The sequence below is a fragment of the Mya arenaria genome, chromosome 11, assembly GCF_026914265.1.
Source record: "Mya arenaria isolate MELC-2E11 chromosome 11, ASM2691426v1".
Lineage (NCBI taxonomy): Eukaryota > Metazoa > Mollusca > Bivalvia > Myida > Myidae > Mya > Mya arenaria.
The window spans coordinates 7,943,713-7,969,951 of record NC_069132.1 but is presented as its reverse complement, the minus strand read 5'-3'; the positions used below and the strand labels follow the sequence as shown (position 1 = coordinate 7,969,951).

Below are 26,239 nucleotides of genomic sequence, written 5' to 3'. Positions count from 1 at the left end.
CTTCCTGTAGGTGTACCTGTATCGTGATGTACAGTATAAAGGATGAAAGAGTGAAGCTACTCACCACATCCTAACCCGCAACCCTTGCCAGAAAAACAATATTCACCATGGGCAAAAATGCGACCTTCACTGGCAGAAATACAACCTTAAAGGGCAGAAATACAACCTTCATGGGGTTTCTCACAACAAAAACTGTCTTCTGCTGATATGATGGACATCATGTTTGACCAACCAGGGCAATTGCAAAACAAAGACCTTCCCTGGCTTATGCGCAAAGATGTTTGCCAAGTACTAGGATGGAAGTTTGACCCATTTCCATTTTCATTTACGTCCTAAATCTATAAAAGGCCAAACAGATTTTTATTGCGCTGTTGCTACTTGTAGAGCATACAAGATTAAGCTTCCTAACATGTTCCAAATAATAGGTTTTATCATTGATTATAAAAAAAAATCAAAAATGATAAAGCATTCAGGCTCAATATGTTAGTAGCCCAGAGCTGGAGACTCAGGCTCTTAAAGATGTGTATCTGATCATAAAACAGGTTATTTGTAACAGATACCACAACTTTTACCATCATAGCTCTTTTACAGCAAAACTTAGATTATTTTTTTTGCCATTTGAGTCTCAATTTCAGAGTTAAAATGTTTTGAATATGGGCCCAGAACATTAGAGACCTTAGAGACTCTGATAATTCTGAGACCTTAGAGACTCTGAGACCTTAGTGACCCTCACACCTTAGTGACCCTCAGACCTTAGTGACCCTCACACCATAGAGACCCCACCCTTAGCAACTCTGCCAGGGAGTGATCAAATTAAAATGTTTAATGGTCATCTTTGTGTGTTTTAATGTTTTAATTCAATGTCTTAAATGCTAGTAATGTGATGGTGCTTTTAGATCAAAAGCTTTTAGTGCTTGTTGGTTGTAGTTTTAGGACTAGTTCATCGTTATAGATGCAGGACACACTGTTTTGAACGTGTTTTGATGACACATCAGTTTTATCAAGGATAAAGTGTGATCAGTCCGAGATCTAGGTCAATCATTTCAAATGTGCCAGTAGTCTCCACATTGACAAAAACTGTGATCTTATTAATTCATTTATAGTTATTTACACATTGTTTATTGAAGTGCTATATGAAGTTTCAAACATAAACAAAAAATATGTGTTTCAAAGTGAATACCAGTATTTATAATAGAAATCTTTTGTACATATATATTGTCAGAGTTACTGTTAACTATACATACAGACTAAATATTTGATATTTTGTTTCATATTCCAAAATGCTTCATCAAAGATGACATTGAAGAAATTTAAGAATCATTAGAGCTTTATATGGGGCATGATGCAATGTAGGAAACATCATGCATGTAGCTCTTCTGTTTTTGAAAAAAAAGTTGATTTTTTTTAGCCTTAGTGTTGTTGTTTCTGTTGTTGGCATCTTTGTCATGTTTAGCCTTGGGCATAACTCGAAACAATGTTCATAGCCATTTTTTGATGTCGGCATTGTCTTCGTGTAAAGAGTTAACATTGGCCACTCAATCGAAAACAGTTAAAAGATATTCAAATGAAACTTGGTACACATGTTGCCAGAGACTATTTGTATCTGAACTGTAAGGCGGATAACTCTGGATATTATGATTGTAAAGTTATGCCCTGTTTGAATAGAATATAAGAACAGACGAGCATTGGTTCCACAACCATCTTGTTAACGAGCTTTGGTTCTACGGCCATCTTGTTAACGAGGTTTGGTTCCTCGGCCAACTTGTAAACGAGGTTTGGTTCCACGGCCATCTTGTTAACGAGCTTTGGTTCTACGGCCATCTTGTTAACGAGCGATGGTTCAACAGCTATCTTGTTAACAAGCATTGGCTCCACATTCATCTTGTTAACGAGCGATGGTTCCACGGCCATCTTGTTAACGAGCGATGGTTCCACGGCCATCTTGTTAACGAGCGATGGTTCCACTGCCATCTTGTTAACGAGCGATGGTTCCACGGCCATCTTGTTAACGAGCTTTGGTTCCACGGCCATTAACGAGGTTTGGTTCCACGGCCATCTTGTTAACAATTTATTGTTAATTTAGTTTGACAAATGTGGGTTTATTTCTTTATAGAAAATATGTTTAAATGATGTTATTAAATTGTTGTATGAAATAGAATCATATGTAATATAATGTTCACTTCATTTAGTTGTAAACTTTCTGAATACATTGGAACAGACAAATTTAAATGAAAGTTATTCAGTGTTCCTACTCTTGATTTTTTCTGCTGATAAAGACTCCAGTAACCTCAGTCATAATTCATTTTGAATAATATTTGTTTAAACTTTTCCTCAAAATTTATTCTACTTTATACAACATCATGCAGACTGTTGGTTGTCTAGTTTATTATCGAATGAATGCATTGTTTTCAAAAGGTTAAAAATGCTTGAAAGTTAATTCTTGATTGAGAAATGTAGCCTTACAGTTCAAAACAATAAATTCACCTACTTGATAAAGTACTTTTGATGCTCTCTGAACAACATTACGACATAATTACAGGTTCAACCATAACAACATCATATTTACAATGTGGCCTTCAATGAAGTAATTAAAAAATGCAATTAGTAAGTCATATAACATTTGCATCGCACTTTACATTCTTATACAAGAATCATTCCGAACTATTGATGTTTTGAATATAATTATTCTATACACATCATGTTTAATTAACATAACAATTTATGTCAACGTTGAATGATTGCTTCAACTGAAACGAAACTAATGTTACCATTAAGACACTTGTTACATACGATTCGTACAAACGAGACTGCGGTCGTCTTCCTCAGCACTATTAAAACTGGTTCCCTACAAATATTTAAAAACACCACATTAATGTATCATTAATGTTATAATAAAAGCCAAACTGAAAATAGGCAGGTTTCAAACATGATGTATGCAAGACAGATTCCATGTATGGACATTCAAAGTCAGAGAAAATTTGACAACTTTTAAAACGATGTTTATTTCATCTCGTCTGAGCGTCGTATGACCTATTCAATACAAATGATCCACGGCGAAATTTTATTTACGCACGCATAACCAAGCCTGTTTTAATCCTATACCGCAAATATAAAAATTTCAAGTACTCGTATAAATATATCATGTTCACGCTCTGCAAACTCCAAAACCCGAGTATAAATTGGTAAACGCATTGCCATAGTCATTGGTGCAAACTTGGACACTAAACTAAAAGGTATTTCACCTTTGTTTTTCTTTTTCTCTTTGCATCTTTAACTTCACTTTATTACACGGTTTGTGAAAGAAAACAAGTTATTTCGTACATATATCTTTAATTTATATTCTACAGTTCGATCTTAATAGCACTGAAAATATGCGTGACCTCGTGTAGAGGCAATTTCCGTTAATGACAGACTAATTACAATCGTACTGCTGTAATGAAACGTCAAAAATAATTGTCTAAGAAAAATACAATGAAAAGGTAATGCGAATTCCAAATTCCACTATTTCCTGATTTCAAACAATTACTTTGCAGCCCCGAATAACGTCTGTCTCATACAAACAAATGTAGTTTTTGTGAACTATTTTGATAAACGTTTGGACCTAAAATAAGTCAATAGACAGCGCCTTTACTTTATTTTACAGTTCGTAACGAAAGCAAGCGACAATGTACGGTCTGGACGAGAGCGGACAGAAGAAGGGCTTGCGTACTCGCGACGTCTGCTGCTTCCTTTTCGCAGGTGTTTTAATATTTGCCGGCGGAGTCGTCGGCGGAATATTTATCGGGATATACGCCTATCACGGTGGACCGTCCGGTGATGACGTCACGGTTGAATGTGTTATGGGAAAAGACGGCGGCAGCGCGAGAACCACCCAGCAGACGACCACCCTCCCTGTTCACACCACTTCAGACCAGTCAGCAGATTGCGAGGTGTGCCCTAGACGTAACCCGTTTATACCGCAAACAGAGCAAGAAGTATTTGCCCCATTGAGTTCCACGGAAATGAAGACTGTTAGGGACTTCTTGATCTCTAAAGGTATTGTTACAGACGTCATTGGCGGAAATGTGACATTCACATCAAACTACATCACAGGGATTGACATTTATGCGCCTCCTAAGAAAGATGTGCTCGAATACAAGGATCGTAATGGGCGGTTTCCCGGGAGGCACGCTAAGGCCGTAGTGGTGCGGGGTGGAGCGTCCCCGCCGGATGTCATGGAGTTCATCGTCGGACCGCTTAATGGGGCCACACGTATGGAGTTGACAGAACTATCTTCTGCGGGAGAAAATGCGTTCACTGCCCGCGCTATTAACTTTTGGGAGATAGCTAAAATGGAGGAGGTTCTTAAACCAATACAGCAAGTGTTAGAACCGCTTGTTAAGGAAAGCTTTGATGGTGCCGACTTCAATGGTGGGGAGCTGTTTTGGTGGCCATATAATGGTCCACCAGGACTGAACCATGATGTAAGAGTAATTAATCTGAACGCACTATTTAATCCTGCCTACGTTTCTGGTGACTATCACTTACTTGACATGCTTCCACTGAGTTTAGACATTAACACAACAAGCCAAACTCCAAGTGAATGGACCATCTACAACATCCATTACCTCAACCAAGGGCCTTATTCCACCGCCCAGGAACTACTTGATGACTACAATGCAGGGACCATACGGAAAGTAAAACTACCTGCGGGGTATAGGGACACGCTAGTGCAGCGATTTACTGTGGGCAGGGATACGTCTCGGCGACTCCGAGTGCACGCGGACATGCCTCCACCGCGGACGTATGAACCGAAAGGACCGCGATATACAATCAAAGGTCACCGTATAAATTGGATGGGTTGGGAATTTGATATAACCACTCGGATGATGCGGGGCCCAGCTTTGTTTGATGTTCGATTTCAGAACAACAGAATTGCTTATGAGATATCCCTTAATGACATAGTGCTACAGTACGGGAGCGACAGTTTTGAACGGTCGAATACATTTTACACGGACGCAACCTATGGCATCGGTTACTACACCGGAACAATAAAGGGCGTTGATTGCCCGGAACACGGTACCCTGTTAGAAACATCATTTTACGACTACTACAGCGGTGAAGCGGTCACCAGTCGCTCTATTTGTGTTTTTGAAAGTGACGGGGAGGGTCCGGCCTGGCGGCACAAGTCAAACAGCTACCAGGGTGGCCTCCGCGACTCGTTCTTGGTCGTACGTATACCAGGGACCATCGTTAACTACGACTACATCACAGAGTTTCACTTCAAGCTAAACGGCCAGCTGCAGACCAAACTTGTCGCCACCGGCCACATCCAGACCGCCTTCTGGGATGCCGAAAACCCAAACCACGGTAATAAAAACACAGACGACAGCCCGGAGGCAAGGGACCCGTTTGGGTTCAGGGTTTCTGACTTTGCTCAGGGATTGATTCACAATCATCTATTTGGATTTAAGGTTGATATGGATGTGGTCGACGCAAATAACAGTTTCGAGGTGATTCACTTAAAATCAGGAGATGTTGTGGACGCTTTCAAGAAAATGAATCCAACTGTGAGCAAGAAACCGGATTACTTTAGATATAATGTTACTCAATATGTTGAATACGAAACAGTTCAGACGGAAAGTGGCTACAAGGCAAATCCATTGGAGCCCAAATACTGGACTATAGTGAATGAAAACTATAGAAACTATTGGGGCGCCAAGCGAGGCTATCTGATTTCACCAATGGCAACATCCACCCAAACACAAGTGGACTCCCATCCTACCCTCGGTGCTGTATCATTTACAAAGTATAATTGTGCGGTCTCAAAGCGGAAAGAAAGCGAACAGTTCCTTGACTCATTATTCGATGGCTTCCGGTTGGATTCTCCTAGAGGTGATTTCAGTCGAATACTGGATGGCGAAAATATTGTTAACGAGGACTTGGTTGCCTGGGTAACCGTGGGTTTCGTGCACATTCCTAGCTCAGAAGATGTCCCGATGACGGTTGCGGTGGAAACAGGATTCACCCTGAAGCCGTATAACTTCTTTGACCGGACGGAAATCTTCGATGTTCCACAAACATACACTGGCGAGTACGGACTTGACGAATCACCGCCGGATTTTAGAAAGTGTCGGGAAACGGATTGACAATGATCAAGCGACTTAAAATGGCTGGTTAACTTTTGTGAAACTTATCTTTTTAAATGCATTGAAACTGCTTTTATCTAGGTCACCATCTACAGTGATTTGATAGAAATGAGCCCCTGCTTTCAAATGACCTGTAAAACATTTAGTGACCTTTAACCTATTTTGTATATATAAGGGGTCACTCCTACCACTGATCTAGCATAAAATGGCTATGCATTACTGCATTACGCGCCAGTTAAAAAATGTACGAATATCTCAATTATGAATCTTTTCAACCCAATGCTTTTGCAAACAAATATTTATTATAATTAAATTTCTGTATATATGAAGTCTTGTTTTGGTCTGTGCACCTATGCTCTTCAATCCATTATAAAGCGACAGCTGAAAATGTTATCAAGCGCGTCAAGCAGACGAAAAGGATGATGTCGACTTTTTTATTTTATATGCGCATGTAAATACTATAAATATAAAGTACATATTTTTTTAAACTATTTAATGCCTGAATACTCCTTGCATTGATAAACATTCTGAACATTGAGAGAGATTGGATGGAGTTTTAATAACGCTGAACTCATTATTAGGTCATAGTTATGAGAAGTTAACAGAACAGATCAGACATTTAATTTAGACTTATACAATAGCACATCTTCTAAGTACTTACGTTTTATTGTATATGAATAAATATAATTATATTCAGTTAACGTGTCTTGTTTCCATGTAGTTTATATTGAATATATCAGCAAATCATAAAATTATAAGGGATGGCAGTATTTTTTTAAATGTGCCATACATTATCTTGATAAATCAGCATTCAGCTTTTAATGATTAAAATCAGGTGAATCTTAGATTTAAGCAGCGGCTGGGCCAGAATCAAAATCAAATCTCACCCGTTAAGCTTGTGAAAGAGTTATCAGTGTTGCTAACAAAAACTGTGAGGTTTGCGTTACATTAAACCTTTTAATTGGGTAAATACATACTAAAACACTCAAACCATTCCGTAAAACCATTTAATCTAGGGTCACACTTTAATTGAAGTAGGAAGACCGAAGGAGAAGGAGATGTTGTGGACGCTTTCAAGAAAATGAATCCAACTGTGAGCAAGAAACCGGATTACTTTAGATATAATGTAACTCAATATGTTGAATACGAAACAGTTTAGACGGAAAGTGGCTACAAGGCAAATCCATTGGAGCCCAAATACTAGACTATAGTGAATGAAAACTATAGAAACCAAGCGGGCGCCAAGCGAGGCTATCTGATTTCACCAATGGCAACATCCACCCAAACACAAGTGGACTCACATCCTACCCTCGGCGCTGTATCATTTACAAAGTATAATTGTGCGGTCTCAAAGCGGAAAGAAAGCGAACAGCCTTGACTCAGTATTCGATGGCTTCCGGTTAGATTCTCCTAGAAGTGATTTCAGTCGAATACTGGATGGCGAAAATATTGTTAACGAGGACTTGGTTGCCTGGGTAACCGTGGGTTTCGTGCACATTCCTAGCTCAGAAGATGTCCCGATGACGGTTGCGGTGGAAACAGGATTCACCCTGAAGCCATGTACGTGAAGTTAGCGGCCTAGCGGCCTAGCGGCCTAGCGGCGTGAAGTTAGCGGCCTAGCGGCCTAGCGGCGTGAAGTTAGCGGCCTGGCGGCCTAGCGGCCTAGCGGCGTGAAGTTGGCGGCCTAGCGGCCTGGCGGCCTAATTATTTTTTCTATTTCCAAGCAATTGTTAATGCGTTTTTTTTAAAACAATGATAAATCAAGGTTTTTTTATTCATATAGTTACATAGCGGCCTTAAATTGTTATATATTCAGAATATTTTTCTTTACCTTTTATTCTAAAACAATTTTAAATTAACTGTTTTATGCACAAATTATCACTCTGAAGCGTTTTTCAAACTTTTTTCAAAAAAGTCGATCAAGCACTTCAGCGACTTAGCGGCATAGAAGCCTGAAATTAGCGGCCTAGCGGCCTGCGGCCTCAATTGAATCCTATTTCAAAGCATGTATACATGCATTTTCTTCTAAAACAATAACATTTTAACTGTTTTTATGCACAAATTAGCACATTGAAGCGATTATCAACAGTTTTTTTCCAAAAACGTCGATAAAGCAGTCAGCTATTTCAAAGCATTAAACATACCTGTTCTTCTTAATCAATGATATATTAACTGTTTATATGCACAAATTATCACTCTGAAGCGTTTTTCAACTTTTTTTCAAAAAAGTCGATCGAGCACTTCAGCGGCCTAGCGGCCTAGCGGCCTAGCGGCGTGAAGTTAGCGGCCTGGCGGCCTAGCGGCCTAGCGGCCTAAAATGGTATCCTATTTCAAAGCATGTATACATGCATTTTCTTCTAAAACAATGACATATTAACTGTTTTTATGCACAAATTAACACTTTGAAGCTATAAGCGATTATCAACTTTTTTTTTAAAAGCGTCGATAAAGCAGTCAGCTATTTCAAAGCATTAAACATGCCTGTTCTTCTAAAACAATGATGTATTTATTGTTTTTATGCACAAGTTATCACTCTGAAGCGTTTTTCAATTATTTTTCAAAAAAGTTGATCGAGCACTTCAGCGGCCTAGCGGCCAAGCGGCCTAGCGGCGTGAAGTTAGCGGCCTGGCGGCCTAGCGGCCTAGCGGCCTAAAAAAAATTCCTATTTCAAAGCATGTATACATGCATTTTCTTCTAAAACAATGACATATTAACTGTTTGAATGCACAAATTAACACTTTGAAGCTATTAGCGATAATCAACATCTTTTTTTTCAAAAAAGTCGATTAAGCAGTCAGCATACATGCCTATCCTTCTCAAAAATATGTTGATAATCGCCTCAGAGTGATAGTCTGTGCATAAAAACAGTTAACATATCATTTTTTAGAAGAAAATGCATGTAGTCATGCTTTGAAATAGGATACCATTTTAGGCCGCCAGGCCGCTAGGCCGCTAGGCCGCTAACTTCACGCCGCTAGGCCGCTAGGCCGCTGAAGTGTTCGATCGACTTTTTTTTTAAAAGTTGAAAAACGGTTCAGAGTGATAATTTATGCATAAAAACAATAAATATATCATTGTTTTAGAAGAACATGCATGTTTAATGCTTTGAAATAGATTACTGCTTTATCGACGCTTTTGAAAAAAAACCTGTTGATAATCGCTAATAGCTTCAAAGTGTTAATTTGTGCATAAAAACAGTTAATATGTCATTGTTTAAGAAGAAAATGCATGTATACATGCTTTGAAATAGGAAACCATTTTAGGCCGCTAGGCCGCCAGGCCGCTAACTTCACGCCGCTAGGCCGCTAGGCCGCTAGGCCGCTGAAGTGCTCGATCAACTTTATTGAAAAAAATATTAAAAAAACGCTTACGAGTGATAATTTTTGCATAAAACAGTAAATATATCATTGTTTTAGAAGATCAGGCATGTTTAATGCTTTGAAATAGCTGACTGCTTTATCGACGCTTTTAAAAAAAATGTTGATAATCGCTAATAGCTTCAAAGTGTTAATTTGTGCATAAAAACAGTTAATATGTCATTGTTTTAGAAGAAAATGCATGTATACATGCTTTGAAATAGGATACCATTTTAGGCCGCTAGGCCGCCAGGCCGCTAACTTCACGCCGCTAGGCCGCTAGGCCGCTGAAGTGCTCGATCGACTTTTTTGAAAAAAAGTTGAAAAACGCTTCAGAGTGATAATTTGTGCATATAAACAGTAAATATATCATTGTTTTAGAAGATCAGGCATGTTTAATGCTTTGAAATAGCTGACTGCTTTATCGACGCTTTTAAAAAAAAAAGATGTTGATAATCGCTAATTGCTTCAAAGTATTAATTTGTGCATAAAAACAGTTAATATGTCATTGTTTTAGAAGAAAATGCATGTATACATGCTTTGAAATAGGATACCATTTTAGGCCGCTAGGCCGCTAGGCCGCCAGGCCGCTAACTTCACGCCGCTAGGCCGCTAGGCCGCTGAAGTGCTCGATCGACTTTTTTGAAAAAAAGTTGAAAAACGCTTCAGAGTTATAATTTGTGCATATCAACAGTAAATATATCATTGTTTTAGAAGATCAGGCATGTTTAATGCTTTGAAATAGCTAACTGCTTTATCGACGCTTTAAAAAAAAAAATGTTGATAATCGCTCAGAGCTTTAAAGTGTTAATTTGTGCATAAAAACAGTTAATATGTCATTGTTTTAGAAGAAAATGCATGTATACATGCTTTGAAATAGGATACCATTTTAGGCCGCTAGGCCGCTAGGCCGCCAGGCCGCTAACTTCACGCCGCTAGGCCGCTAGGCCGCTAGGCCGCTGAAGTGCTCGATCGACTTTTTTGAAAAAAAGTTGAAAAACGCTTCAGAGTGATAATTTGTGCATATAAACAGTAAATATATCATTGATTAAGAAGATCAGGCATGTTTAATGCTTTGAAATAGCTGACTGCTTAATCGACTTTTTTGAAAAAAAAAGATGTTGATTATCGCTAATAGCTTCAAAGTGTTAATTTGTGCATAAAAACAGTTAATATGTCATTGCTTTAGAAGAAAATGCATGTATACATGCTTTGAAATAGGAAACCATTTTAGGCCGCTAGGCCGCTAGGCCGCCAGGCCGCTAACTTCACGCCGCTAGGCCGCTAGGCCGCTAGGCCGCTGAAGTGCTCGATCAACTTTTTTGAAAAAAAAAATAAAAAAGCTTTAGAGTGATAATTTGTGCATAAAACAGTAAATATATCATTGTTTTAGAAGATCAGGCATGTTTAATGCTTTGAAATAGCTGACTGCTTTATCGACGCTTTAATTTTTTTTATTGATAATCGCTAATAGCTTCAAAGTGTTAATTTGTGCATAAAAACAGTTAATATGTCATTGTTTTAGAAGAAAATGCATGTATACATGCTTTGAAATAGGATACCATTTTAGGCCGCTAGGCCGCTAGGCCGCCAGGCCGCTAACTTCACGCCGCTAGGCCGCTAGGCCGCTGAAGTGTTCGATCGACTTTTTTGAAAAAAAGTTGAAAAACGCTTCAGAGTGATAATTTGTGCATATAAACAGTTAATATATCATTGATTAAGAAGAACAGGCATGTTTAATGCTTTGAAATAGCTGACTGCTTTATCGACGTTTTTGGAAAAAAACTGTTGATAATCGCTTCAATGTGTTAATTTGTGCATAAAAACAGTTAAAATGTTATTGTTTTAAAAGAAAATGCATGTATACATGCTTTGAAATAGGATTCAATTGAGGCCGCTAGGCCGCTAATTTCAGGCTTCTATGCCGCTAGGTCGCTGAAGTGCTTGATCGACTTTTTTGAAAAAAGTTTGAAAAACGCTTCAGAGTGATAATTTGTGCATAAAACAGTTAATTTAAAATTGTTTTAGAATAAAAGGTAAAGAAAAATATTCTGAATATATAACAATTTAAGGCCGCTATGTAAATATATGAATAAAAAACCTTGATTTATCATTGTTTTAAAAAAAACGCATTAACAATTGCTTGGAAATAGAAAAAATAATTAGGCCGCCAGGCCGCTAGGCCGCTAGGCCGCTAGGCCGCCAACTTCACGCCGCTAGGCCGCTAGGCCGCCAGGCCGCTAACTTCACGCCGCTAGGCCGCTAGGCCGCTAGGCCGCTAACTTCACGCCGCTAGGCCGCTAGGCCGCTAGGCCGCTAACTTCACGTACATCCTGAAGCCGTATAACTTCTTTGACCGGACGGAAATCTTCGATGTTCCACAAACATACACTGGCGAGTACGGACTTGACGAATCACCGCCGGATTTTAGAAAGTGTCGGGAAACGGATTGACAATGATTAAGCGACTTAAAATGGCTGGTTAACTTTTGTGAAACTTATCTTTTTAAATGCATTGAAACTGCTTTTATCTAGGTCACCATCTACAGTGATTTGATAGAAACGAACCCAAATGACCTGTAAAACATTTAGGACGAAACAGTTCAGACGGAAAGTGGCTACAAGGCAAATCCATTGGAGCCCAAATACTGGACTATAGTGAATGAAAACTATAGAAACCATTGGGGCGCCAAGCGAGGCTATCTGATTTCACCAATGGCAACATCCACCCAAACACAAGTGGACTCCCATCCTACCCTCGGCGCTGTATCATTTACAAAGTATAATTGTGCGGTCTCAAAGCGGAAAGAAAGCGAACAGTTCCTTGACTCATTATTCGATTGCTTCCGGTTGGATTCTCCTAGAGGTGATTTCAGTCGAATACTGGATGGCGAAAATATTGTAAACGAGGACTTGGTTGCCTGGGTAACCGTGGGTTTCGTGCACATTCCTAGCTCAGAAGATGTCCCGATGACGGTTGCGGTGGAAACAGGATTCACCCTGAAGCCGTATAACTTCTTTGACCGGACGGAAATCTTCGATGTTCCACAAACATACACTGGCGAGTACGGACTTGACGAATCACCGCCGGATTTTAGAAAGTGTCGGGAAACGGATTGACAATGATCAAGCGACTTAAAATGGCTGGTTAACTTTTGTGAAACTTATTTTTTTTAAATGCATTGAAACTGCTTTTATCTAGGTAATCATCTACAGTGATTTGTTAGAAATGAGCCCCTGCTTTCAAATGACCTGTAAAACATTTAGTGACCTTCAACCTATTTTGTATATATAAGGGGTCACTCCTACCACTGATCTAGCATAAAATGGCTATGCATTACTGCATTACGCGCCAGTTGAAAAATGTACGAATATCTCAATTATGAATCTTTTCAACCCAATGCTTTTGCAAACAAATATTTATTATAATTAAATTTCTGTATATATGAAGTCTTGTTTTGGTCTGTGCACCTATGCTCTTCAATCCATTATAAAGCGACAGCTGAAAATGTTATCAAGCGCGTCAAGCAGACGAAAAGGATGATGTCGACTTTTTTATTTTATATGCGCATGTAAATACTATAAATATAAAGTACATATTTTTTTAAACTATTTAATGCCTGAATACTCCTTGCATTGATAAACATTCTGAACATTGAGAGAGATTGGATGGAGTTTTAATAACGCTGAACTCATTATTAGGTCATAGTTATGAGAAGTTAACAGAACAGATCAGACATTTAATTTAGACTTATACAATAGCACATCTTCTAAGTACTTACGTTATATTGTATATGAATAAATATAATTATATTCAGTTAACGTGTCTTGTTTCCATGTAGTTTATATTGAATATATCAGCAAATCATAAAATTATAAGGGATGGCAGTATTTTTTTAAATGTGCCATACATTATCTTGATGAATCAGCATTCAGCTTTTAATGATTAAAATCAGGTGAATCTTAGATTTAAGCAGCGGCTGGGCCAGAATCAAAATCAAATCTCACCCGTTAAGCTTGTGAAAGAGTTATCAGTGTTACTAACAAAAACTGTGAGGTTTGCGTTGCATTAAACCTTTTGTTTGGGTAAATACATACTAAAACACTCAAACCATTCCGTAAAACCATTTAATCTAGGGTCACACTTTAATTGAAGTAGGAAGACCGAAGGAGAAGGAGATGTTGTGGACGCTTTCAAGAAAATGAATCCAACTGTGAGCAAGAAACCGGATTACTTTAGATATAATGTAACTCAATATGTTGAATACGAAACAGTTCAGACGGGAAGTGGCTACAAGGCAAATCCATTGGAGCCCAAATACTAGACTATAGTGAATGAAAACTATAGAAACCATTGGGGCGCCAAGCGAGGCTATCTGATTTCACCAATGGCAACATCCACCCAAACACAAGTGGACTCCCATCCTACCCTCGGCGCTGTATCATTTACAAAGTATAATTGTGCGGTCTCAAAGCGGAAAGAAAGCGAACAGTTCCTTGACTCATTATTCGATGGCTTCCGGTTGGATTCTCCTAGAGGTGATTTCAGTCGAATACTGGATGGCGAAAATATTGTTAACGAGGACTTGGTTGCCTGGGTATGTATTTGAAAATAGATGAGATGTAATAAAACATATTTAGTGATTTTATTTATGTTATGCTTTATTCTTATTAAATAAAGAAATAAGTAACAGCGCTGTCGATATTTGTCATATTTGCATTTTGACATTCAAATGATTTTGATCTTGATTTCGAAATGCTTAGTTGCATCATAAAACAGTTAAATCATATATCCATAAAGATATATATATATATATATATATAAATGCGACGTTGGCAAATTTTTACCTGGGGTATTTCTTGGACGCCTTGATACAGTGTGTGTATACCACGTGATAAGTGACGTCATAATGCTACGTCGGACGGCAGTATTTTGCCTCGGATAAGAACAAAAATCAAAGGTAACTTTTTTATTTCTTTATCATTTTTAATGAAACATAGCGCAGTCTTCGCCGCTAATAGTGCCTTATCTCCGGGTTTTTTTACCAGAGTTTGATTCGCGATTTTGTTTTTCCAAACACTTCCACAAACCTGTTCAGAATTTACTTTTTGACAATGCTCTGTCAGACGGCCTTTTTTATTTTCTTATTGTTTTCATTGTTTTGAATGCTTGTGTATCGTATCTTGCAAATAAACATTAACTTTGATGTTTATAAACATTATAGTGCTAGTTTTGTGTTAAAAGTAGGGATGCAAACGAATATTCGAATATTCGAATATTCGATCGAACGTTTAATATTCGAATGTCAAAATTGGTATTCGAATATTCGATGCTTTTTGTTTGGTAAATATAATAATAAACCTTTTTCCTACATCTGTGCTGTTGTATATATTAGCATGTCTTGTTTTACAACGATTGGCCCCTAAATGCCAGAGGCGTGACGTGATGACACGCGTCATATGTTAATTAGGGACACATAGTCGGAGACTATAAACAGTACCCATAATTTTACAAAAACTGGCTATAAGACAAGTGACATCAAACAACTTTCAATTATTTTCGGTAAATTCTAATGACCATTATTGGATAATAAACGGAATCGGCAACCAAAGTGGCGTCATGGCTGTCAATTAAGCTGTGCAGTATTGCTCAAATCGCCGTAATGATATGGATGATATGTGCTAGTTATATGCTGTTTTCCATGTTTCGATATAACATTCGTGCTTTGAAATGTAATTGTATAGAATAGCAATTTAGGTCATTGTTATACAATAGATGGGTCAAAATTCAGGGTTATTTTCGTTTTATTATTTATCTAATTTCCGAGTAGGTTTGGTGTTTTCATAGTTATATTTAGTAGATGTCAATCCGAGAACCATTTTAACTTAAAATGCCCCAGCTATTACTAAAGCAAACAATAAAAGTTGTTTACTACATTTCTTATACATTCATATTGGTAATCGAATATTCGAATATTCGATCGAAAGAATTAACGAATATTCGAATATCAATTTTGCCATTCGTTTGCATCCCTAGTTAAAAGCATTGAATTTGGCAATAATCGAAGTGAATTTAGAAAATGCTACGTCGGACGGCTATTCAGCAAAATGTTTAAAGTACAATATGTTTTTATTTAAGTATATAATAACTGACTTTCAGAATTGATTGGCGATATGGAGTCAACGCGGCCATATGTATGCAGCACGTGCGGCTGTTCTTTTAAGTATAAGCGGAATATGGTTTCGCATGAAAAGCTTCATAGAAAAGTTAGCATCTACACCTGCTGCGGGACAGTGTTTCCTACAAAGGATCAACACCGACGTCACAGGTATTCTTATTTATTGAATTATAATTAATATCTTGATGAAATAATAATAAAAGATGAATATAAACAGGTGAGAAGTATTGATTCATGTTTATTCTAGGAAATTGGTAATAATTTAGGCAACTGTCTTTGACCGTTTAAAAGTTTGCCTTAATATTTTATAATTATTTTGACCACTGAAAAAAACCCCAAACATATTGTGCAAAGTACCGAGTTTACATTTATAACAACCTCGTTTATTTTCAGATGTACTGTACATAAAGACGAGAATGAGTACACGTGCTCCACGTGTGGCAAGCATTTTGCTACCAGTACAGATTTACGGGTTCACTCCAGGCGAGAGACTGGAAGTCTCAAACTGACATGTGACATCTGTGGTTTTAAAACAAGTCGCGTACATCTGGCTACACACTTGGACGAAAAAATTGGGAACCGGCTGGGATTATGTAGTCGACTATCGACTTCGTGCAAATTTGTTTTACAAACAAGTAATTAGGTTGTTTTTTTCTACAAACATCTCTTTATGCATTATCTTTGAATCAAATTGTATTTGAAATTTCATTTGGTCAAATATGACAACATTTTCCACTGCAAGAGAAATGCCATTGTTGAAAGCAGAAAAATAAAGAGATTTGTTGATAGCAAAACAAGAAATTTGTTTAACACTTATTTTAGTTTACCAGTAAAAATAATTTAAATAATATATATGTAACGGTTAATCGATTATTGATTCTGAAATGTACGCAAATAAAGCAGTCAATGCATAATGTAAAGACAATTAAGGCAAAGTCTTTCCGAACACTTTGCAATATTTTCAGAACACTATTTTAGCCATTTTTAACAGTCCGTTAATATAACTAAAAACTGCCGTCTGACGTTGCATTTTCCTGAATAGCCGTCCGACGTAGCATTTTTCTAAAATCACTTCGATTCTTACCAAATGCGATGCTTACAAAACAAAACTATCACTATTATGTTTGAAAACATCAAAGTTAATGTTTATTTGCAAGATACGATACACAAGCATTCAAAACAATGAAAACAATAAGAAAATAAAAAAAAGGCCGTCTGACGGAGCATTGTCAAAATGTAAATTCTGAACAGGTTTGTGGAAGTGTTTGGAAAAACAAAATCGCGAATCAAACTCTGGTAAAAAAACCCGGAGATAAGGCACTATTAGCGGCGAAGACTGCGCTATGTTTCATTAAAAATGATAAAGAAATAAAAAAGTTACCTTTGATTTTTGTTCTTATCCGAGGCAAAATACTGCCGTCCGACGTAGCATTATGACGTCACTTATCACGTGGTATACACACACTGTGATATGGTAATTTAGACGATGAATTTTATTTAATTAAATGCAAATAGTTTGTGTTGAAAACAACATTTGGCAGTAATAAAGCTAATATTACTAACTTAATATATCAAATTCTGTATTAAGTAAACCTCTTTTTCGCTGAGTGATACTATTTTGCAATAGTTTAAGGAAAGTAGAGTAAAAAAAAATATCTGTCTTTCAAAAAATAGAAATGTCTTTACTGTCAGAAAACATTTTAACTGCACGTATTCACGTTTATTTTATTCGAAAAGAAAATCAAGAATGTGTTAAGTTGGTAACTTTTAAAGTATCAGCTAAGATAGGAGTGCGAAAGCGTTTTTAAATAAATGAATTTGGAAGTTTAGCATTCCATTTTGATAGCATAGGTGTCTCAAAGCTTAACTTAAAAACACATTGTTAAAATAAATAATTGACATTATAATTGAGTCTATTAAAACGTGAAATCAAGTGATATTCTCTTTAGATTTAGAATCTTCAAGTATTTTAAAAGACGAGACGATTTTGTTTGGCCGTTCTCTGTCGGAGCAGTTTCACCCGTACTCGTTCACACATGTACCCGTTCACAGATGTACCGGTACACCCCTGAACAAACATGTACCCGTACTCACATATGCTCGTGCACATCCGTACGCGTACACACATTTAACCGTACAAACATGTACTCGTACAAACATGTACCTGTTCCCACACGTACCCGTACACACATGTACCTGTCCAAACCCGTACCCGTACAGACATGTACCTGTCCAAACCCGTACCCGTACACACATGTACCTGTCCAAACCCGTACCCGTACAGACATGTACCTGTCCAAACCCGTACCCGTACAGACATGTACCTGTCCAAACCCGTACCCGTACACACATGTACCTGTCCAAACCCGTACCCGTACAGACATGTACACGTATGTAATTATCTTTTACATCATACACTACCGGACATTACCTAGCTCGCAGTTATGAAATATTATACTAGCATTCTTATCACAAAAAGTGGACCGCGCTTCTCTTGGCACCAAAGAACAGATGTTGGAGAAGATTTAATGAAATCCGACCAACACTTCACAAGTGGCTGTTACTGACCAATATTGTTATGATTTTCTTGGTTACGTTCTAATCTACCAACTACCTCGTAGAAACTATCACCTACATCATGGAATAGTTCAGGTTTGCCATCGATGATCTATTGACATAAGCTTTCGTTAGTTTTAAATACCAATAAAATAATAGATACTTACCCCTGTTAACGGATTTATTGCTTGATAAAAGAGTGAAGATATGAATTTTCTCATCCAACTTTTGTATTAAGAAGTCAACAAAGCATTGCAACACCTTGAACATAGTTTGGAGGGCCAATACGCTCGTATTCATTACAACAGCATATTACGACACTATGGGTGTGGCTGAGAGATTTAAGGGGTCGGGCGTGTTCGCTAAGGTGAGTTTAGGGATGCTGCTGCTGGCGGCCATGTTCGCGTGGATCGCGTTCACATGCACCGGTTGGGGACGGACCGACACACCGGGCGCACTGGCGGACACGTATTTTGGACTGTGGCGCATCTGCACGGATGCTATTCCCTTCCCGAACTGCCGACCCACGGATGGCTGGGCCAGAGGTAAGGATTAATCTTTTCAATAATTGAAATATACGTTAATTGCAAGAATTTTGTGAAGATAATTATTTTTACAAAATATACAAAAGTATATACATTGTTAATGACTTACAAATGCTTTGGTTTTTGCAATAGTGTTCTGCTTTATCGGAACTGTTCGCGCGAAAATTGAATGTCGTGCTGGCTCAACATACGACCTGGGACATCAAATGACGTGCAGTGGTTCGAAATAATACCTACGAAATTGAATGACGTGCTGGTTCGACGTAAGACCTACGACATCGAATGGCGTGTTGGTTCGACATGATACCTACGATATCGAATGGCGTGCTGGTTTGACATAAGACCTACGACATCGAATGGCGTGTTGATTCGACATAATACCTACGGCATCGAATGACGTGCTGGTTCGACATGATACCTTCGATATCGAATGACGGGTTGGTTCGACATTATATCAACGACATCGAATGACATGCTGGTTCGACAAAATATTTACGATATCGAATGACGTGCTGGTTCGACATAATACCTACGATATCGAATGACGTGCTGGTTCGACACAATACCTACGACATCGAATGCTTCGACATAAAACCTACGACATCGAATGATGGTCTGGTTCGACATAATACCTACGACATCGAATGACGTGCTGGTTCGACATCATACCTACGATATGGAATGACGTGCTGGTTCGACACAATACCTACGATATCGAATGACGTGCTGGTTCGACATAATACCTACGATATCGAATGACGTGCTGGTTCGACATAATACCTACGATATCGAATGACGTGCTGGTTCGACACAATACCTACGATATCGAATGACGTGCTGGTTCGACACAATACCTACGACATCGAATGGTTCGACATAAAACCTACGACATCGAATGATGTGCTGGTTCGACATAATACCTACGACATCGAATGACGTGCTGGTTCGACATCATACCTACGATATCGAATGACGTGCTGGTTCGACACAATACCTACGATATCGAATGACGTGCTGGTTCGACACAATACCTACGACATCGAATGGTTCGACATAAAACCTACGACATCGAATGATGTGCTGGTTCGACATAATACCTACGACATCGAATGACGTGCTGGTTCGACATCATACCTACGATATCGATTGACGTGCTGGTTCGACATAATACCTACGATATCGAATGACGTGCTGGTTTGACACAATACCTACGACATCGAATGGTTCGACATAAAACCTACGACATCGAATGATGTGCTGGTTCGACATAATACCTACGACATCGAATGACGTGCTGGTTCGACATCATACCTACGATATGGAATGACGTGCTGGTTCGACATAAGACCTACGACATCGAATGGTTCGACATAATACCTACGACATCGAATGGTTCGACATAATACCTACGACATCGAATGGTTCGACATAATACCTACGACATCGAATGGTTCGACATAATACCTACGACATCGAATGATGTTCTGGTTCGACATATACCTACGACATCGAATGATGTGCTGGTTCGACATAAAACCTACCATATAGAATGACGTGCTGGTTCGACATCATACCTGCGACATAGAATGGCGTGCTGGTTTGACATGACACCTACGACATCGAATGGCGTGCTGGTTTGACATAAGACCTACAACATCGAATGACGTGCTGGTTCGACACAAAACCTACGATATCGAATGACGTGCTGGTTCGACACAAAACCTACGATATCGAATGACGTGCTGGTTCGACATAATACCTACGACATCGAATGACGTGCTGGTTCGACACAAAACCTACGATATCGAATGACGTGCTGGTTCAACACAAAACCTTCGACATCGACGTCCTGGTTCGACACAAAACCTACGACATCGAATGACGTGCTGGTTCGACATCATACCTACGACATCGAATGACGTGCTGGTTCGACATAATACCTACGACATCGAATGACGTGCTGGTTCGACATAAGACCTACGATATCGAATGACGTGCTGGTTCGACATAATACCTACGACATCGAATGACGTGCTGGTTCGACATAATACCTACGACATCGAATGACGTGCTGGTTCGACATAATACCTACGACATCGAATGGCGTGCTGGTTCGACATAATACCTACGACATCGAATGGCGTGCTGGTTCGACATAATACCTACGACATCGAATGGCGTGCTGGTTCGACATAATACCTACGACATCGAATGGCGTGCTGGTTCGACATAATACCTACGACATCGAATGGCGTGCTGGTTCGACACAAAACCTACGACATCGAATGACGTGCTGGTTCGACATCATACCTACGACATCGAATGACGTGCTGGTTCGACATAAGACCTACGACATCGAATGACGTGCTGGTTCGACATTTAAAAATTCTAAATTTGAAATAGAACATATTCAAAATTTGAATATCGGTCGTGCTGGCTCGAATTTAACCAAGTAGGATTTTTACAGAAATGTAAATAAGCGCACGTTATACGATAATCAAAATTAAAAGAAATGATATATTGAATGTTGTGCGGTAATATAAAAGACATTCGGAAATTGAATATTATAATTACTTGCTCAACATTCTATTCCTCCAGAAAATACTTAAAAATGTTTAAAAATATTGCAAACGACAAAATAATTCATCCAAGGTAAGCTCAAAATGTTCCGAATGTCGAAAATCGTCAGTGCTGTAACTTCGAACGAGTTTAAATACGAGCGCCATAATCACACCTCTCGTTTGATCACAGACTGGTGGGCAGCCACCCAGGCCTTGGTGACAATCGGATTTCTCGGCATCAACGTGTCCCTATGCCTGCTCATCGTATACATGTTCATCCCCAGCTGCCTAAAGAACCACGAGGTTGCCATGGCAACCGCAATCGTCGCCATTGTTACAGGTACGTCTTAACTTACTGAGCCGCCTCCTGGCAGTACAGTCAGCATTAAAGCTTAGCCTACTGTTGATATTATTCATATATAATACGTGTTACTTAAAATGAGTTTTACGGCATTATTTTACATGAATGTGCAGTTTATTTAAGTGATATCTGATTTACAGGCGCGCTGTACCTGATCGGTGTAATTGTGTTTGGCGCCAATTTCAAAGAGGACTACATTGACTTCCTTGGTCCCCTTTCCGGTGAGCGGTACCGGCTCGGGTACGCGTTTGCACTGTCTATCGTGGCACTCGTGCTGGAGATCGCAGGGGGCGTCATGGTGCTGCTGGACCGAAAAGTGGCTCAGCCAGGAACCGCCCCCGCTTCATAACCCGAAGAAATTGACTATTTTTCAAATTATACCATTAGATATTGAGACAAAACGAGCTGTGTAGGAAACATTATGTGTAAAACATATATTACTGTGTACAAAAAAAAATATACGCCGCCTTTAACTAGCTCAAATGGTCAGCAATATTCGATTTAATAATATTCTATAATACCCAAATACATATTACGTACGATGCATAATTTTACAGACATCGTGCTCCTCTTCACCCCAAAACCGAACAGAAGGTCATTTGTTATGTAAGAGACTATAAGCTCTCAACGTAGTATGGGTCGGTGTGTGTTTTGGGGGCGGGGGTTTAAACCAATTTGGATATATACATGCCTCATTCAGAATTCCTCGGCCGTTTTCAATAGGAAATGGCCGAGGAGTTCCGAATGACGCATGATGTCCATCGGGAGGAAACAATGCGAAAATGTGCCGAGTGGTGGGGAGAAAATGTGGCAATGCTCTGTAGGGCGGCAAAAATGCGAAAACTCGGAGTGGCAGAAATCGGTGCGTAACAAAATACCTTTGCTATATTAATGAACTCGGTCTTTGTCGCTGTATCACGGACCTGTAAATGATATACCATTTAATATAGGTCTAATACGCTATTGTAAATAAGGAAAGTAACTCAAATAGAATACAGTCATTTTCGAAAATGCTATTTTCCCTTTGTCTATGACATGACAAAATTATGATAAACAGCACTTATTTGCCACTATAAAAGACCCTGAACCTCACGTTGTAAACGATCATATCACATTTTTTTTTTTAAATATAACTCCCGAAGATCGTTGAAACTCTTCCATGTATTTGGGAATGGTGTAATTGTTATCAGGAAAATATATTGAAGGTATTACACAAATGAAAGGTAACAAAAAGAACAACACCCGAAAACTCATTCCCGAACCAATACTAATGTTCTTTGGCCTGGCGGCTTATTTTTTACACTATAAAAAATACAACTGTACTCCAATATCGCCTTTACTGTTTCAAGGGGCTCGCTCATGTTTTGGCACCAAACTTTATTTTCCCGGTAATGCATCTGGAAACACATAAATTACACATAATTATTTAACTCTTTGATACCAAAATTACAGAAAAAATACTCTTAAAGTATAAAAAATATTCAGAATTTAGTAGGGTGCGAACCTTCGCCGGTACAGTCAAGGAAAACAATAGAAAATTGACAACAAAATATCACACAAGGACACACACCGACATAAGGATAATTTAACCTTAAAGCCATTTGTTGAATCGCGTTACTTACGTTATTCTAAATTGCGGACTTCATAGACAATATTTGAGCACTTATCAAGTTTGTTGAAGGTACTATAGTTTTAATACTCCTGCCAGACTTGATTTCATCAAACGTAAAAAGCCCATTTTACAAAAAAGCTTAAGCGAGTCCCTTTAACAGTGGCGGACACCGACACCATTCGTGAAAACGCGACAATACGATGGTGAAGGCACGTATTATTGTATTATTGCGTTTTCGTAATCGTACTGTCGCGTGTCGCGTTTTTATTATCGAACTGTCGCGTTTTCATCATCGTACTGTCGCGTTTTTATCATCGTACTGTCGCGTCGCGTTTTTATCATCGTACTGTCGCGTTTTTATCATCGTACTGTCGCGTTTTTATCATCGTACTGTCGTGATTTCGCGTTTTCAAGATCGTGCTATCGAGTATCGCGTTTCAGGTCAACTCATTCACAGGCGATGGCCCTAACGGCATCCCGTTTCTAGTGTTTGCGACCTCAACCACACAACATGGGGGAGAATATTTCACTTGTATATTAAATTAAATATTATTCAGCTTTAAAATCGCTGAAATAGCCAATGTTGAGATGGTATAATAACGATGATTTGTATCTCTGCCATGTGATCAAAAAGTAAAACAAAACCCATGTTACACTGAGCGTAGTCACTTCCAAGATGATGTATTCTGACCTCTGAAATGATGTTTGAAAGTCATGTTGGGACCAAACACTGATGCAAAGAGCCATTTCGAACACCAATATGGCCACAAATGAATTAACATAATTTTATAGTTAGGAGGAATGCTCAAGACAGGCCCAACACCCGATATGGCGTTACTGTTCTCTTCTAGTTTTTTTCACTAATATCATAATGGTTTGAGGCTAGTTGTTCCTTTACGGCCTAAAACCAGTTTACGATATTTAATCAGATAAGGAAGCTGTTGTTTAGGAATGTGTTATCACGATGATCGAATCGAATGATGCAGACTGTAGCACATTGCAAACGGTTCGTTTTATTTGTTTATTTGAGTTTATCAAGACCTGTCGCGCCTATAGGTTGTATTATGGCTTGACCACTCCGTGACGACATCATGACTTAAATTGTGTTTAGATTGCCATAAGTGACATGAGATAGACGTGACTGCAATACCCAGTAGTATCCAGCTATTAGAAGACTTAACGAAACAGCGTGCGATACAAGAGTTGCGGGTGCGATACTCTAACTTTGTTGGTTCTTTAACGTGCTCGGTGTAAAGCACCGCTACAAAGGGTACAGCTTTCCTGGGTTGAACCAGTACTGAGTACACCGATTCCAAGTTCATGTGCTATCCTTTTATACCGGGCGCTTGGCAAGGGAGCTACTGCATATGGTACCCTATATGAACTTCTGTCGGATTGACGCGGCCGGGGTTTGAACCCCGCGACCTTCCGCACCCGAAGCGAAAGCTATGTCGGGGATGTTAGAAAATGATGCAACACTTATTAGTTTAATGTTGAAAATGATGTAATGCATCCGTTAAATAAAGATTTGCAATTAAACAAACGTCGTGAAAGACAATTTAGTTTACATTAGAAGTTGGAAATACCATTCATGTTTTGGAAATGAAATGATGTATCCTGACGCACTTGCCAGCTTCCCAGAAAACAAAATGGAGGAAGTGACAGTTCCAACTTCAGGAATTACCAAGATCGGTAAATACTCCTTTTAGAATAAGCGTAACCTTAAAAAAATATAATGTGAATAAAAACTTACATACACACTCTTAGTATTTAATTATGTATTGGTGAACATGTATGGCTGGTGGGTGTGAGATCGAAACAATCAATTAGGATGCAATTTTGCAAAAAAATCAATACAGTCAAGTATTACATTAGTATACAAACTCAAAGATAAACGGACGATTTGATCATGTCCAAAATTACCCGAAATATGCTGATTTCAAGACAAAAAAACAGTACCATGAAATGATGATGGCATGTTTACCTTCCTTTTTGGGGGATGAGCTGGAGCCAAAAGCAAGGGAGCTTGAGCCAAGGGGTGGAGGCTGAGCCAACGTATAGAGTATAGACTGGCCCTCATAAGCAAAAATGATCCTTCTATAAACCGGTTTTGCGTCCGCCGTATTGCTAATTTCAGAGCCTGTCAATATTCGTACAGTTGTCCCATGTTAACAGGTTAGCGGTTAACAATGGGGAAGGTAAGTACACGTTCAAATAGTCCATTTACATTGTTTTATTTAAAAATATCAAGTATAGAAATGTACGTTAATAAGATTATCAATGTTCTTCATTGCATACACTTCCCTTTAAGTTTAAAGACATCCTCACACACAAAAGCCGGGGCGGATCCAGGATTCGACGTTAGAGGGGGCGTAACTTAGGGGCGTTCTCTTTTTACTTGCGCCCCTCCCTCCGAAACGACATTTGGGGTCCTCCCCCAAGAATTTTGTAATAACATCTAGTCCGAAATGGTGCATTTGGGGTGTATTTTATTACTGTTCATCTCAGATACTGAAATAAAAAGTAAACTTGGGCGATTTTTTTTTTTTTTTTTTGGGGGGGGGGGGTCCGCTTGTGAAACTGTTTAAACTATCGATAGCTTTTATGATATTGTATAATATGTTTGTAAATAATATAATGCATTTTTTTTCTTTCATGCTTTCATTTTTCGTATTTGTTCTGTGCTTGTAACGACAAGCTATATATACTAAAGTTAAAATAACATTCTGTTCTGTTCTGTTGATTATTATTGGGTCAAAAGCTTCAAACATTGTGAAATACATCTTTCATAATTGAACTTTGTATGATGACCCAAACCTTCACTGGTGTGCTACAGGTCTGAACAGCGACAGGGACAAATTGCAATATTTCAAGTGCACACTTTCGGCATCTGCGTCCGATTAAGTTTTAGCAGGATATAGGGTTTAAACAACATATAGAAA

General features: G+C 38.7%; 3 protein-coding genes across 5 annotated transcripts in view; all 3 read left to right on the top strand.

Moving 5' to 3' along the window:
• The window catches only part of LOC128208281 (eIF-2-alpha kinase GCN2-like), a 45,003-nt gene extending 42,776 nt beyond the window's left edge, over nt 1-2,227 (top strand). For all 3 annotated transcript variants that reach the window (XM_052911802.1, XM_052911801.1, XM_052911803.1), the window contains one exon: nt 11-2,227. In XM_052911802.1, the coding sequence (XP_052767762.1) occupies nt 11-74 (64 nt within the window). In that variant the 3' untranslated portion in view covers nt 75-2,227. The remainder of the gene's footprint in view (nt 1-10) is intronic.
• A 917-nt stretch (nt 2,228-3,144) lies between these two features.
• LOC128208280 (membrane primary amine oxidase-like) lies at nt 3,145-6,781 on the top strand. Its single transcript, XM_052911800.1, has 2 exons — nt 3,145-3,233; nt 3,644-6,781. Exon 2 carries the CDS (start codon nt 3,666-3,668, stop codon nt 6,126-6,128), a length of 2,463 nt encoding a protein of 820 aa, XP_052767760.1. The 5' UTR covers nt 3,145-3,233; nt 3,644-3,665; the 3' UTR covers nt 6,129-6,781.
• An 11,759-nt stretch (nt 6,782-18,540) lies between these two features.
• LOC128207864 (uncharacterized) lies at nt 18,541-22,034 on the top strand. Its single transcript, XM_052911033.1, has 3 exons — nt 18,541-18,763; nt 21,515-21,664; nt 21,826-22,034. The coding sequence occupies exons 1-3, from the start codon at nt 18,541-18,543 to the stop codon at nt 22,032-22,034; spliced, it is 582 nt and encodes a 193-aa protein (XP_052766993.1).
• The last annotated feature ends 4,205 nt before the right edge of the window (nt 22,035-26,239 follow it).